Below are 14,970 nucleotides of genomic sequence, written 5' to 3'. Positions count from 1 at the left end.
TGCCTTGCAAAAATATTTTCCTAGTTTGCCACTTTGTGTTTTGGACAGGATTTGTTTGTTTTGTGTGTGTTTTTTTTTTTTTTTTTTTTTGCTAATCATGTATATTATTATTTACCTTTCTGACTTTTAGATTACAAGCTATACATAAAATCACCATTTTTTACTTGTTTCTAATGCAGTCTTATTCTTTGTGATTCACTTTTAACTCATTTGGGATTAATTTCACTCCTAAGGAATAGATAAACATTTAGGTTAAACGTAAAGGCATATGCATGAACTTGTGTCGATACCCACCCATGTGCACACACACATCAAGGATGGATGCAGAAATAATGTAGATATGGAGGTTCCTGTGATTGTGTATTGGTATACATTTTTTAACATTGCTTTCCACCAAGAAGGGCTAGAAGCAATGATACCCCAGTAGCAATGAGTACCCGGTCTCCAATAAAAGGAAAGAAAGCTCCTAAGGGAAATGGTTGATTTAACAACAATAAAAATATAACATGACAATATGTGCTGGGGTCATCTAATAGTGCTAGAAAGGAAAGAAGTGCTTAAAAAAATAAAGATGGAATCCTATCAAAGAACACAGGGGCAGAGCCAAAAGAATGTCCAATGGGGTCTCTGTTGAGATAGAATCTCACAGACTTTGGCTAGATTGGACTGGATCCATAATCCTACTGTATGGACCAAATTCCTTATAGTTGGAATGACATGTGTGTGGCTATTCCTGCCTATTGATTGAGCTGAGGTCTCATGAACTTTTTGCTAGGCTGGCTTCTAGAATGGGTTGGGTTACAAACATGGATTATCTCTGACCCCCCTACTCATCTCTAATTAGGTTACTACCCAAACTATCAAATGCAAATACACCATGTATATGTATTAGTCATCATATATAGGAAATAGCAATGTCAGTTTCCTTTGTTCTGACCATGTTAAGATTTCAGAGGAAATTGAGCTCAGGAAAGGTGTCCATTCTCAGTAGTATTCTTGCAGCTTTTTGTAAATCTGAAATCACTGCAAAATGAAAAGGCTTTTAAGAGAAATAGAGCTAGGGGAAGTCTAGATGATAGCATATTTGTGAGCTCATAGGACTAAGTGCAATATTCGGAGAAGGCACAGAACACAATTTCTTGCTTAACAAATCTTAGAAAAATGTTCAGTTTCCTTTTCGTTGTAATTCCACACCCCCCAACACCTAGAGAACCAGGACCACCTAAGTCCCTGTATCAAGAGAGATGATTGCTGTTTTATTTGACCCTCAATATTTAGAAAACACAAGCAAATTCCTGAGGTCAGATTGTTTATTTCCCAGTGGGAACATGTAAAGTTGGACTGGAGTGTGCCTTCGAGTTGCTGGTGAATACAGCAGATCCCACTAGCACAGCTGGATTTGGAGGAGGCTGCTCAAAGCTACAAGAGTCTTCCTGAGAATCTTGGGCCTGGGCGCCTAGAGGAAGTAGCAGGAAGCTAAGGTGCTCCAGGCCCAAGTGGGGGCTCCTCATGTCACACTTGGACCCCACAAAAGAGAGATTTCAAGAGCCACTGGAATCAGAGTCATGCTTTTACACACACACACACACACACACACACACACACACACAGATACACACACAGAGACACACAGACACAGACACACACACACCAGCATCACTGTTCTGTTTTGTGTACAGATGAGAGGAAGGGGTGGCAATAAAACCCCTCAGTACAATCAAAATACACTAAAAATGGAAAAAAAATAATCACAGAGGAGGTAAATTTGTTTAAAGTTCATTGTGTTGTGCATGCATGGAAATATCACAGTGAAATCCTCTCATACTACAAATGCATGCTAATTAAAATACACAGCAATAAAAGATGAGTGACAGGAAAGCAAAATCAGGCTATGTTGGGAGGAAGATGGAGCGAGCAAGGAGGTGTATGCAGATAAATATGATCTGTGTACTTTACATGCCTGTGTGAAAGCAGAAGGAGAAACCAGCTGAAATTGTTTCAGAAGTGGAGAGGGGAAATAAGGGGAAGAGATGGAGGGGGAGTGTCTGGGCTACATAGTACAGTGTGGAAAGGCCACACAAACTCCCCCTTATATAAGCAATATGTGCTAACAAAAATTCTTTGAAGGGCTGGAGGCATAGCTCAAGTGGTAGAGTGCCTGCCTGGCAAGCACAAAAGGCCTTGGGTGCAACTTCCAATACTGCCCCCAAAATAAAGTCTTAACCAAAACCAATGCCTGCCTGACCTTCTAGTCCCTTCCATTTGGAGCAGTGTCAGCACGCTGTGAGCGCTGGAAAGTACTTGTTGATTGATCATGGAGAGCTGAGGCACAATTTTATTGGGTGAGTTTGGGATAAGCCAATGCAGAAGAGAGTTGAGGAGAGATTGTAAACGCATTCACTACGTCTAACCCACCCAACAATACAGCTTTCCCTGCTATTGCCAGGTGCCAGAACATTTACATTAGCTTAGAGTTGGGCAAACCCATCTACATCTCCCACGCAGCCTCTTTTACAATGCAGTGTTGGCTGCCTGGTGAACACATGCAGATGGGTGTTCTGTAGACAGGCTGGGATTTGAAAACACCATATCCCCAAATGCTGGTGACAAACATGCTGCAGGGTACCCAGGGGGGCTGACTGGAAGCCACAGCCTACTGCCACCGCCCTGATTTTCAAAGAAGGGCGCAGCCTTAACTCAATAGTCACAAAACAGATCAAACTTCAAAACTCAGAATGTTTATGCATATTACTTTTGTATAATTGGTAAGTAAGAAGTAAGTGGTAAGTGAGATCTGGGTGCAAGTGACTCATGCCTGTAATTCCAGCTATTTGGGAAGCTGAGATCAGGAGAAACAAAGTTCTCAAGATCCCTGTGTCAACAGAAACAGCTGGATGTGGTGGTGTGCATCTGTCATCTCAGGGATAGCAGGGAGCATAAATAGGAGGACAGAGGTGCAGGCCAGCTGGGAGAATAGTGAGTCCCTGTTACAAAAATAACCAGGGCAAAAGTAGCTGGTAATGTGCATCAGCAGTAGAATACCTACCTGGCAAGCACAAAGTCCTGAGTTTGAGTCCTAGTGTGAAGAAGAAGAAAAAGAAAGAGGAGGGAAGGAGGAGAAGGAGGTGGAAGAGGGTAGAAGGAGAAGGAAGGAAGGAAGAGGAGGGAGGGAGGAAGGGAGGAAGAGGGAAAGAAGAGGAGGAGGAGGGAAGAAAGAGGAGGAGGAAGGAAGGGGAGGAAGAAGGAAGAAGGAAGAAGGAGGAGGAAGGGAGGAGGAGGAAGAGAAGTCCTTCTACAATTTTAACTTGGGAACCTTCTGTAATGTATAATTCCACTTAGATGAAGTATGAAACTAGGATTTTACATAAATAAACTAATTTGTGTTGGGAGTTTAGAATAATGGCCGCTTTAGGGGCATTTACTGGGAGAGTCATGCAGAATATTTTTGATAGGCTGACATTTTTTACATCTGTATCCATACATTAAACCCACCTTCAGTAACTAGATAATTCTTAATAATTCCTGCATGTTTTTAGAATGGTATGAATGACATGGAGATGAAGAAAAAGTGTTTATGCCATCTAAAACGTGTTCTCAAAAGCTAAGAGAAGGGTCTTCTTCCCCGTAACAAGTTATATACAATAAATTAGATGCAACTTCATCATAGCACAAACTCTGAGTACAAAGAACTCGGTTTAAAATATGAAAAAGGATGCAAGTAATATTCAACACTGGCCTCTCCTGGTGGTGGGATTTCAGTGTGCTGTTGCTAGGAGACCTCTAGGGGAGTTTCAGAAGCAGTGAGTCGGTGGCAAGGACCCCAGCCCATCTCTGAGAGCAGATCAGCAGGGACAGCTGCGGTACTGACCCTCTGGTCCTCAGTCCTCACCTGTGAGCAAGGGAGGATAATAAGGCCTGTGTCCTGCATCTTGGACCTGTGTGTGTGATGAGGTGGGAGAGGGTCTGAGCAAGATGGACAGTGGCCTCTTGGCCCACAGGGAGTGGTCAGGAGATGAGAGTGCCTGCTAGTCATGGAAATCTCCAGGCAGAAGAGATCAAAGCTGTCTAGGTTCAATACCAACAGGGTCATTTGCTGTGGTAGAAGCTCTGAGGGGGAATCCAGTTCCCTGCCAGCCACAGCCAGGGGCTGAAATGTTGTCCAGTTGTGAGGTGAAAGGGAGTTGTATGGGGGACACGAGGAAATGAAGATATGGGTGTATAGAACAAAAGAATACCATTTGAAATGGGGCAGTATGCAGTGGAGCACTCTGTGAGTCTGTACAGCTGTGGGCTTATGGCACGTGCAATCTGACGATATTTATGGAACTCGTAAAGCCGCCACCACTGGCTGCTGTGCTTTGGGTAGGAAGTGCCCCCCACAGCCCATGAGCTGTAACTCAGTGGGTTACTTGGGATGATGGAAAGCCTTAGGGGTGTGCCCTGGCAGGGGGCTCCTTACTCCCTGTCTCTATCTTTGTCTCTCTCTGTTTCCTGGCCCCTTGGGGTGGGAAGCTTTATTCCCCTCCACTCTTCCACCACTACGATGTTCTTCACCGTGGAGACTGGAAATGGAGCCAAGAGGAGTCATAGTGGATTGAAAGGTCTGAAACTGCAGGTGGCTAAGACATTGTTCCTCTTTTCAAACTGCTTCTCTCAGGTGTTTTGTGGCAGGGAGGGAAGCTGACCTTCACACTTGGTGTTCTATACAGACACGATCCCCCTCTGTGATACCAAACAACCATTGCAAGGATACAACAATACAATATTCACCTGCCATTTGAACACATGTGGTTATTTTGTCCCTCGGTTAAAAATAAAAATTAGCTAACTCTTCCAGAAAGCAGTGGAACTCACAGCTTCTCAGGAAGAACTGGAGAAATTTAATTGGCACAAAGTTGGTGACCCATCTCCTTTCTTCCTCCCTCAGGAGATGGGCTGATGATATTTAATATTATGGGTCAGCAAAATTGTGTGCCTTGGTCAGAATGTAAGGTATTACAACTGACTTCATTTCAACATGAGTACAAAGAAATAACCGTTAAAGCAGAAGCCTATTGTATCATATACAGAAAAACACAGCAACCCACAACTCTGGGAAAAGAGGTATAGAAAGTCTTTTCTTATAAGAAGCTTGTGAAAATCACTAGTGTGATGTCTAATTGGATTTAATATTCTATGTTGATCGAGAACATGAGAGGGAATTGTGTTCACGCTGGCAGCCTTCTTCCTGATTGCAATCCAATTATAAGTTGCCCAAAATAATACACAGGTGTTATGGAAAACTATCCCTAAATTATAATGATATTGATAATCCTATTATATATCATTTTTATTAATATTTTAATGTGTTAAAGCCAATATGTGTTAGCTAATTTCCAGTGACAATGCTATAAAGGAATGTTTTCCTATATCGATACACACTCATTAAATATAATAAAGCTTGGAGTAAGATAATGAACTACCCAGTTTTTCCCAGAATGTGGAACATGTAGTCTTTCCTAGAAAAGCTCTCGACAGCCTGGGGTAAGTGGGTCACCCTTGTGAGAGTGACTCACTTGGTTTTCAAGTGGTTACAAACGATTTCAACCTCAGCTTTCCTCAGTTGATCAGCTCAGTTCCCCACTGCCAGCCCAGCCTGTGGCAAGTGACCAACCAAGTCATGGTCCACAGCCCTGGGGAAGGGTCTGGGATAAATCTAGAGAGTAATTGGAAATGACATCTTGCCCCTTGTGTACCCAAACCACCAAACAGGTGAAGCTGTACACTGCTGTATGCCATTAGTTATGGCTTCTGTGTTCCCGATGCTCCAAGTGGAACCCACTCACCTTGGGAAGTGGGTAGAGATGGCACTGGGGCTGGCCAGCCGTCTGCTTACAAAATCCCAGTGTGTGACACACCACATCTGCATTCACAGCTGTACCAAGCCTGGAGGGACATGGGCAGAGCAAAGGCCAGTAAGATCTCCCAGGCAACAGGAATAGAAGCTATCTCAAGAGAAGATAGATCCCCAGAATGGGCTCTCATGGCATCAACTCATCACAGCCCAACCCTGGAGCCCCATTTGGTGTAGGAGCTGATTGTAACCTTGTACCCTGATCTTGCCTGCATTTACAACAAGCTCCTGGGGGATACAGAGAGGCAAGAACTACCCTGTGCTATGGGAGTCTCTGTAAGGGAAGCCACAAAACCAAGTGGGGAGGGGAAAATGGACAGAGGTATCATTTGATGAGAATAGGGTTGAAGTTTATGATACAGTCTTAAAAACCTAGAATTGTTTTCTTAGTTACAACCCAAATTATGCCTTCATCTTTAAAGTAAACATATTATTCTGTGTGTGTGTGTGTGTGTGTGTGTGTGTGTGTGTGTTGATATGGTGGCTTGAACTCAGAACCTTGGGCTCTCACTTAGTGTTTTTGCTCAGGGCTGGTGCTCTACCACTTGAGCCATACCTCAACTTCAGGCTTTTTTCTGGTTAATTGGAGATAAGGGTCTCTTGGATTTGCCTGCCTGGACTGGCTTTGAACTGCAATCTTCAGATCTCAGACTCCTGAGTAGCTAGGAGTACAGGCATGAGCCAACCATACCTCATATTTCTTATTCTTTTGGAAGAAAGTACAATATAGTTAACTTGTTTCTGTGACTGGGGATGGTGCATGGGAAAGTGCAAGTGCTTTGCTTTGTGTCTAGATTTGAAGGGCTGTGGCAAAAGTTCGATGCTCATTTCCACTTTGCCACCTCTGAAAAACTCTACTGACTCCCCAAAAATTCATATTAAATGTGCTGCTTTGAGTGAAGTAACAAATATGGATCTTCTATAAAGTATTCAAGCACATTATTTATTTAAATGAAAACAACAAAACAAAACCCACAGCACAATTGGGAAATGCCCAGTGGTACACCCTTGAATGACATGGGTAGACAGTGGTGAATTCTAGAGAACACTTTCGGGGCTTCTTCCAGGATCACATGACCATTAACTGACTCCCTTTACCCGCCACAGGGACACATCAAAACCATCTATAGTTCCATCTTTTTATCTTTTCAGTAGTTCCATCTTTTACATCAGGACACATTCCAAGATATTTTAATGAAGGTAGAAAATTGTAAATAGTGTGGGTACATCCACACCCATCATAAACTTTAACTGGTAAATTAGGCATCAGAAGAGATGAACAATAACTCATACTAGTAAAAACAGAACAATTCTAATAATGTTCACAATAAAAGTTATGAAACCTTTTTGTATTTCTGGAATTTTTCATTTAATATTTGGGGGACACAATTGACAGTGGGTAAATGTACTCTGTACTCTTCCAGACAGATGATTGAACTATTTTTTTCAATCAGGACCGATTTGATTCTTTTTTTAGGAAAATTTGGAATTGATATTAAAAAGATTACAAGTCAGGATTCAATAAAGACATCTGTATACCCATGTTCACTGTTTCACTATTCATATGCCCTATCACTGATGAATGAATCAAAAAAATGTAGCATGCAGGTACACAATGGAGTTTTATTCACACATCAGAAAGAATAATGCTGTCATTTGCAGGGAAATGGATGGACCTGAAAAAAAGTATGTTGAGGAAAGTAAATCAGGCTCAGAGAGACAAAGGAACATGTTTTCTCTCATGTGAGGAAGGTAGGTCAAAATCATAAACATATATGGAAATACACTCAGAGCAATATGTGTATACGCAGTCAACTGACAAGAGCATGGAACACACAGGGGTGAGCACCACAGTGTAACTCCTTTGAACAATTAGTTGGTAGTTGAACAAAACGAATACCAAGAAGCTGGAATTTGTTCCGTCTGAGGTGGGTGGAGCCTAAGGGAAGTTGGGTGGATGAATGGAGACAGGAATGATGGGTAGAAATAGCCACAATTCTCGGTGTGCAGATGTGAAAATGGAATCGGGTCACTTGAGAGAGTGGGTGAGGTTAGGCTAGATGGGGGAGAATGATGAAAGAGGATTCACTAATTAAGATGTCTCACACTCATAAAACTGATATGTGCAACTATTTAAAGATGATGATAATAATAATGTTTCAGCTTCAGTCTGGACTATTCTCAGAACAAGAGGAACAGAAGGGAGCTGGGTCTGGAAGTCATTTCCCACTGTGTGGACTGTCTGGAAAGCTAGACTGCAGAGAACAGAACTCGGGGACATAGGGTGAGGAAGCCCAGGTTCCTCAGTTTCCTGGTGTAGTTTTCCCGCTCCATTGCAGGCCTGGACACCACCCTGCCATTGAGTTGCAAGACGTTCTTGTGCCCTTGATTACTTAGATCTCTTCCCAGGCAATAACAGTGACTATCACAACCACAACTACTACGGCCTACCATCATCTTCTTGTCCCCCTGCCCCCTCCACTTTCTGCTTTTCCTTTGTCATACCCCAGGCCACAGTGGTTCTGTTTCCATGACTGAAGGTAGTAACAGCCACACAGGTAAACCCCTGAGTTCCTCTGCTCCATGTGAGCTGGGCTTGAATGGAAGACACTGAATTTGTTCCCTGTTCCACTTTCATTTGCACCTCATTTCCTTGGCATGCTCTGCACAGGCTCAAATACCCCGACCTCCAGAGGAATGTGATGCCTGGACATTCAGAATAGCAAATGAGATTTAGAAAGGAAAAAGCAAATGAAAATCTCTGCTCTCTACTCTGTGAGTAAGCAGCAATTTTAATGGTCATTGAACATCCAAATACCATTTAACTCTCTTAATAATTTTTCTCCTTTTAAATAGGACTATCAGTCGTCCAAATGCATAAGGGGCCTTAAAATTGATTCCCACCCTTTCCCCTCTGCTTGTACCCACATTTACTTTGTAGAGGGAAAAATGTATCTTATTCACAGAGTTCTGCATGGAGATGAGTTGTTTCTGTGAGAATGCCCAGGCTGGGAGTGTGGGCCCCAAGTTTCATTCCAGAAAATGCATGAGCTAATCATATGGCTGACAAGATGGCTTCTTAACTTTCTGGCGGGGGGGGGGGGGGGTGTCTCTGAATTCATCCTGAGAGTCCCCTACAACCTGGGGGGTGGGGTGGGGGCAGGGTGGGGGAAGGTAGGAGGCCAAGTCTTCCAAGCACTGGGGCAAGCTGTCTGTGACAGATGAAAACCCATCATCACAACTAATGTCTCCCAAAGCCTTGTAAATCAGGAGAGGGTGCTTGTTTCCTCACATCTGTTCTCAACTTAATGGATCATTTGTTTAACTGAAACATGCCATCTTTATGGGGGTCTGGTATTTAGGGTACTCAAGAGTGACACATAGGACTCTGTTTAATCTCTGTTTTTAACCTAGAGCCTCCAGTGCTTCTGTAACAATCCTGTACCACCAGAGCCAAGTCATTATATTAAACTGAGCCTGCTCTCCTTTGTCTGCAGATAGAATGCAATCTCAAGCAAGTGAGGCTCAGTGTGGAAGTTTGATCACAGGTTCTTCAGCTTGCTAGGCCTGGCCCTATTTGCTTTAGTAAGGCAAATAGGATCTTCTATTTATTGCCAGGCTTGCTTGGGCCACTATCTTCCAAATAATGTCTTCCTTATAACTGGGTTACAGATATGTGTAACTACCAGGTTTTATTGGTTCAGAGCTGGAAGCTGGTTTACAAATTTATTGTTGGGGTGGCCTCAAACTGTCATCTGCTCCATCTCTACCTCTTCAGTAGCAAGGATTTAAGTGTAAGCCACAGTACTTGGCCCAGTATTTTGTCTAGTTTATTTTGCTTAACATTATGATCTCCAGCCTTATTCATTTTTCCTATGAATGATCTATTTTCATTCTTTATGTCTGAATAAAACTCCATTGTGTATGTATACTATAATTTATTTCTCTATTCATCAGCATAGGTGTCTAGGCTGATTCTATAGCTTGTTTATTGTGAATAGTGCCATGATCAATGTGACAGTGCGTGTCTTTGATTCCTTTGCTCAGTTATCATGTGGCTGGATCCTACAGTAGTTCCATAGGAATTTCCACACAGATTTCCATAGTGGCTGGGCTAATTTACATTTCCTCCCAACAATATATAAGAATTCACTTCCCCACATTCTTGCCAGCATCTGTTAGTGTTTGACTTCTTGGTGATGGCCATTCTGCCTGGGTAGAGATGGATTCTCAATGTGGTTTTCACTTGCATTGCCTTCATGGCAATGCAAACCTTTATTCCCCTGGAGGAATGAGGCAGGGAGTCTAAGGAGGGAGATGGGATTGGAGAGAGAGGATCAACTAACTACTCTGCTGGCCAGCAGCACAGGGTTGAGTCCTTTGTCAGTGCTATGTGTGAAATTTCCTCTGAAAGGCCCTCAGAGAGGATTGAGCAGGATTCCGTCACTGTAATTTAAGCAGAGCTTTATCTAGAATGACAAATCATATGGACCAGGACTCACTTTCCCACAGTTAATAATGTGTGGAATAAAAGATTTAGGCTCTTGAAAAAGAGCTGAATAGAAATTGGTCCACCTCCCCATCACAGCAGCCAGAGCAGATTTACCTTTACTGTGTCATACTCACAGTTTTATGATGTCTGGCCCAAACATGTGCACCACTAAGTGACAGGTGGCTTTCAAGGACATTTTTTCTGAAAGAAGTAACAAAGGAAATATCAGATACACTTTTATCATAATGGATTTTTATTTTATTATTATTATTTTTGTCCATCATGGGGCTTGAACTCTGGGCCTGGGCACTGTCCCTGAACCCTTCAGCTAGCACTTTACCACTTAAGTTACAGCACTACTTCCTAATTTCTGGTGATTAATTGGAGATTAGAATATCTCAGACTTTCCTGCTTGGTCTGGCTTTGAATCACGATCCTCAGATCTCAGTCTCCTGAGTAGCTAGAATTTACAGGCATGAGCCACTGGTGCCTGGCAAAATGAATTAAAACATATTTATCTTTAAGTAGCTGCAGAAAGGGCTTCAATTCAACATGTCAGTTTAGGAATACAATGTATCTTGATCAATGTCCCACTTTCCATTATGATGAGTGTAAAGTAAGAGTTAATGATTATCTTTATAAGCAACTAAAGTTGAGTTGATGATCAATCAGTGACCCATCTGTAATCTTAAAGATAATTTCTCCATTAAAATATTGTTTCCACCCCAATTTTTATGTAAGTTCCACTTTGCTATGTATACTAAAGATCACCTGTTTATCATATGATAAAAACAGAGTTAGATCTTGGGTTCTCATCTTTTTTATTTATTACAGAATAGAATATTTAAATGTTGTATTTTGTGTTGAATTCTAAAGGAACATGACTTCAGACCAGTAATCCGGGATGCAGATCCGTTAGAAATATTGTTCTCTGTTGTTAATTAACAAGAGAAGACTTCAACCTGGCCTTCAACCTGACTTCAACCCTGGTGACTTAGAATCTTAGACACGTTAGGAACAGATGTCCTGTCCTGAGGGAGGTGAACCCCAACTGAGGAGGCCTGAGGGGACACCTTATGTCTCAGCTTTGAGTGGAGAATGAGATGGTGAAAACCACAGAAGAAACTTGGGAAGTCTCCCTGGCACTTCTGCTTGAATAACTGGTTCAGAATGTGAACTGAAATAAATACATTTTGGATTTTACATGAAAACACGAGAATTTAAATACATTGTACTCTTAGTGTAGGCAGTTAAAAGCATATTTCGAGGCACTCCTGACCTTAATGAAGTGAAGAATGACCAGGAAATGCAAGGAGCAGCTGCATGGTGATGAATTAGCTAATAGAGATGAAATGGAAATTTTTCTAAAAGACTTAAGATGCTGAAATGGATTCAGAATAAAGATACAAATTGAATAGACATGGAACAAGTAGAGAGATTAAATCAGTGATACAAAAATTCAGAGGAAAGCCCAGAACCAGATAGGTTCACTGGTTTTCTGTTTTGTTGGTTTAGACAGGGTCTCGCTGTGCCTCAGCTTCCTGAGTGCTAATATTATAGGCATGCACCACCATGCCCTGTGCTTCTGATGAATTCTGACAAATGTAAGGAATTAACAGCAATTTATAACATCTCTTTTGACCCATAGAATATAATGGCAAAGGTCCTTAGCAAAATACCAACAAGCCACATAGAGCAGTACAGAAAAATGTATACTCTGTGATCAAGTGGCATTTATATCAAGAATGCTAGATTTGTCATTTTAAAATCAACTAACACATTCATCACATCACTAAAGGACAAGTCATATGTTCCTTATTTATTAGGTGTAGAAGATATTATACCATATACCTTCATGATAAAAAGAACCCCAAATCAAATAAAAGTAGTAATAAAAGGGAGCTTCTTTCAAATGATAAAGGTCACCTACAAAACCCCACAGGCATTCAGTGGTAAAACACTGAATGTTTTCCCTTAAGGTAAAGAAAAGGCAGAAGTGTCTGCCATCACTTTGACTCACCACTATATTAGAAGCTCTCACCGGGATAATTAGGCAACAAGAAAAAGTAAAATCCATCCAGATGGAGAGAGAAAACTATCATTCAGATGACATCATTTTGTAGGTAGGAAGTCCTAAGTATTCATTAAAAAGCTAAGCCAGATGCTGCTATAATCCTAGCTTCTCAGGAAGCAGAGATCTGGAGGATCACAGTTCAAGGCCAGTCCAGACAGAAAAGTTTACTAGAGTCCATCTCCAAATTCATGAGCAGGACTGTGGGCATGATTCAAGTGGTAGAATACTAACATAGCAGGTGTGAGGCCCTGGGTCAAAACCCCTGTACTGCCCAAATATGTGTGTGTGTGTGTGTGTGTGTGCGTGCACCAGCATGAGTATGCACATTTATAAACTAGAGCTCAAGTGGTAGAATACCTGCCTAGCAAACACGAGGCTTTGAGTACAAATCCCCAGCACTGCCAATACACACACACACACACACACACACACACACACACACACTCTAAGAACTAATAAATGAGCTTAGCAGAGTTTAGCAGTGATACAAATACTAATAATTCAAAATTAATTACTCTCATATAATAGAAAAGTGAGTAAATAAAAGTGAAATTAAGGAAACAAAAATTTCATTTGTAATATCATCCAAAAGAAGTAAATATTTAGGAATATTTTAAGTGCAAAAGATTCTTTGAAACCACTTTTCCCAAAGTGGTTAAATTCTATCTAAATAAATGGAAAGGCAGCCTATGCTTATTGATGGGCAGGCTTGATGTTCTTAAGTCAATAACATTTCCCAAACTGCTCCCCAGATTCAGTGTCATCTCTGTTGTCTTGCAGAGATGATCAGCTGACTCAAGCCTTTGTAGGGAACTCCGAGAGACCCAGAAGAGTTACCGCAACCATGAAAAAGAAAAATGAAGCTGAAGGACCCTAACTTCCTAATTTCAAAACCACAAAGCTACAATAACCAGAGATTTCAGTATTAGCATAAGACTAGACATACAGATGGAGTGAGACAGAATCAAGACTCTAGGAACCAACTCTTATAGTTGGTGAATTGATTTTTGACAAGTCTTCTAGGAAAATTTTAGTGCAGAATTTAATGAACAGCAGTGTTTAGTCTTAATGAGGATGGCTCCTTACTTAAAATGTCTCTGTTGCCTTGGAAGGTTTCAAGACTGAAATTTGATGACAAAGAGCAACCTGGCTAAAAAATAGTTTAGGACAAGATTTAACAAGGTGAGCCAAGTTAAGGGTAAGAATGTTCTGGTCCCATTCTTCCTACTGAAATAAGTAAAATAGCAAGAGGGTTTATTCCCCCTTTTAATCCTCAGAATAAACAGTTTGTAGGCAGGATGGATGCTGGATCCTTGGAAGATAGTTTATGATAAGGTTGATCTGCGTGGTGCAATTCCAATGAATTTTCATGGATTGTTACCCATTGGTTTCTTCTCAAGAAATTGTGTTGAGGCAGTTCAAGGGAGCTCAGGAAGCCTCACCCTGGTAATTCATATCCTAAAGTGATGTGGTTGGGGTGCCATTTTCTGAACTTTAATGGCTAGCTTTGTTTAATGAGGGATTCAAGCATAATTAAGAATGAGTATATCCATTGACTATAAAATAGATGACAGTTTGAGGATGAACTTTTAACAAAATGAAAAGACACAGTCCAATTAAAAATTGTGCTGAGTATGTGAATAGTTACCTTTCAAAAAATAATCCTAAAATGCCCAATAAACACAGGAAATCATGCTTAATGTCATTAGCCAGTGAGGAAATAGAAATCAAACCAAGATGAGGTACAATTTTACACTAATTATGATGTGTTACAGTAAGAAGGAATAGTAAATGTTAGAGATGTGGGAAAATTAGAGAAGAATAATGTAATGCTAGTAGAATGAGAGAATGATGAAGCCTCTTTAGTAACTGGGCCAGCTGAGTGAAGACTGGAACAATTTTCCATAGGATCCAGAAATTCTACATTAGTTTCTCAACCTTGACCTAATTGAGAATATATGTTCAAATCTTCACAGAAGCATTGACTTTACTAGCCATTCTGGTACCTATCAACTAATAGACAAATAACATATTAACTCCTACATAATGAAATATTACTTAGCCAATAAAAGGCGATGATGTGCTGAGAGGTGATACAATGTGAATTAATAATGAATTAGCATATCATGTTAAGTGAAAGAGGTCATTACAGTACATGAAAAAAATTCACAGAGGAATAATTATTGTATGACCCAATTTATTTGGTTAATTTACAGAGACAGAAAGCTGACAAGCAGTGATCAGGGGCTGGGGAAGGTTGGGTGTTTGGAGAGGCAGCTAAAGAGTGGAAGATTCCTTCCTAATATAATGAAAATGTTCTAAAGTTGTTTGTGATGATGGATGCACAACTCATTGAAGCCAGTGAAAACCCTGAATTTTATGCTTGCTTTTCATGGGCCAGTTGTGAAATTTATCTGTCAAAAACAATGTTCCCTCCTCTTTTCAGGGGGTTCCTTTTCTAGGGGTGGTACTGAAGGGGGAGTCAGGAAGCCTGGACGTTACAGACTTAGA

At 41.1% G+C, this 14,970-nt stretch overlaps 1 protein-coding gene across 2 annotated transcripts in view; it reads right to left on the bottom strand.

Moving 5' to 3' along the window:
• Window positions 1-14,970, bottom strand: part of Aoah (acyloxyacyl hydrolase) — a 145,023-nt gene that overhangs the window by 104,114 nt on the left and 25,939 nt on the right. For both annotated transcript variants that reach the window (XM_048339460.1, XM_048339461.1), the window contains exons 3-4: window positions 10,520-10,586; window positions 5,826-5,925 (exon numbers count right to left, since the gene is read on the bottom strand). In XM_048339460.1, the coding sequence (XP_048195417.1) occupies window positions 5,826-5,925; window positions 10,520-10,586 (167 nt within the window). The remainder of the gene's footprint in view (window positions 1-5,825; window positions 5,926-10,519; window positions 10,587-14,970) is intronic.

This window comes from Perognathus longimembris, chromosome 2 (assembly GCF_023159225.1).
Source record: "Perognathus longimembris pacificus isolate PPM17 chromosome 2, ASM2315922v1, whole genome shotgun sequence".
Taxonomy (NCBI): Eukaryota; Metazoa; Chordata; class Mammalia; order Rodentia; family Heteromyidae; genus Perognathus; species Perognathus longimembris.
The sequence above is the reverse complement of the archived record's forward strand: the minus strand, read 5'-3'. Positions and strand labels throughout refer to the sequence as shown.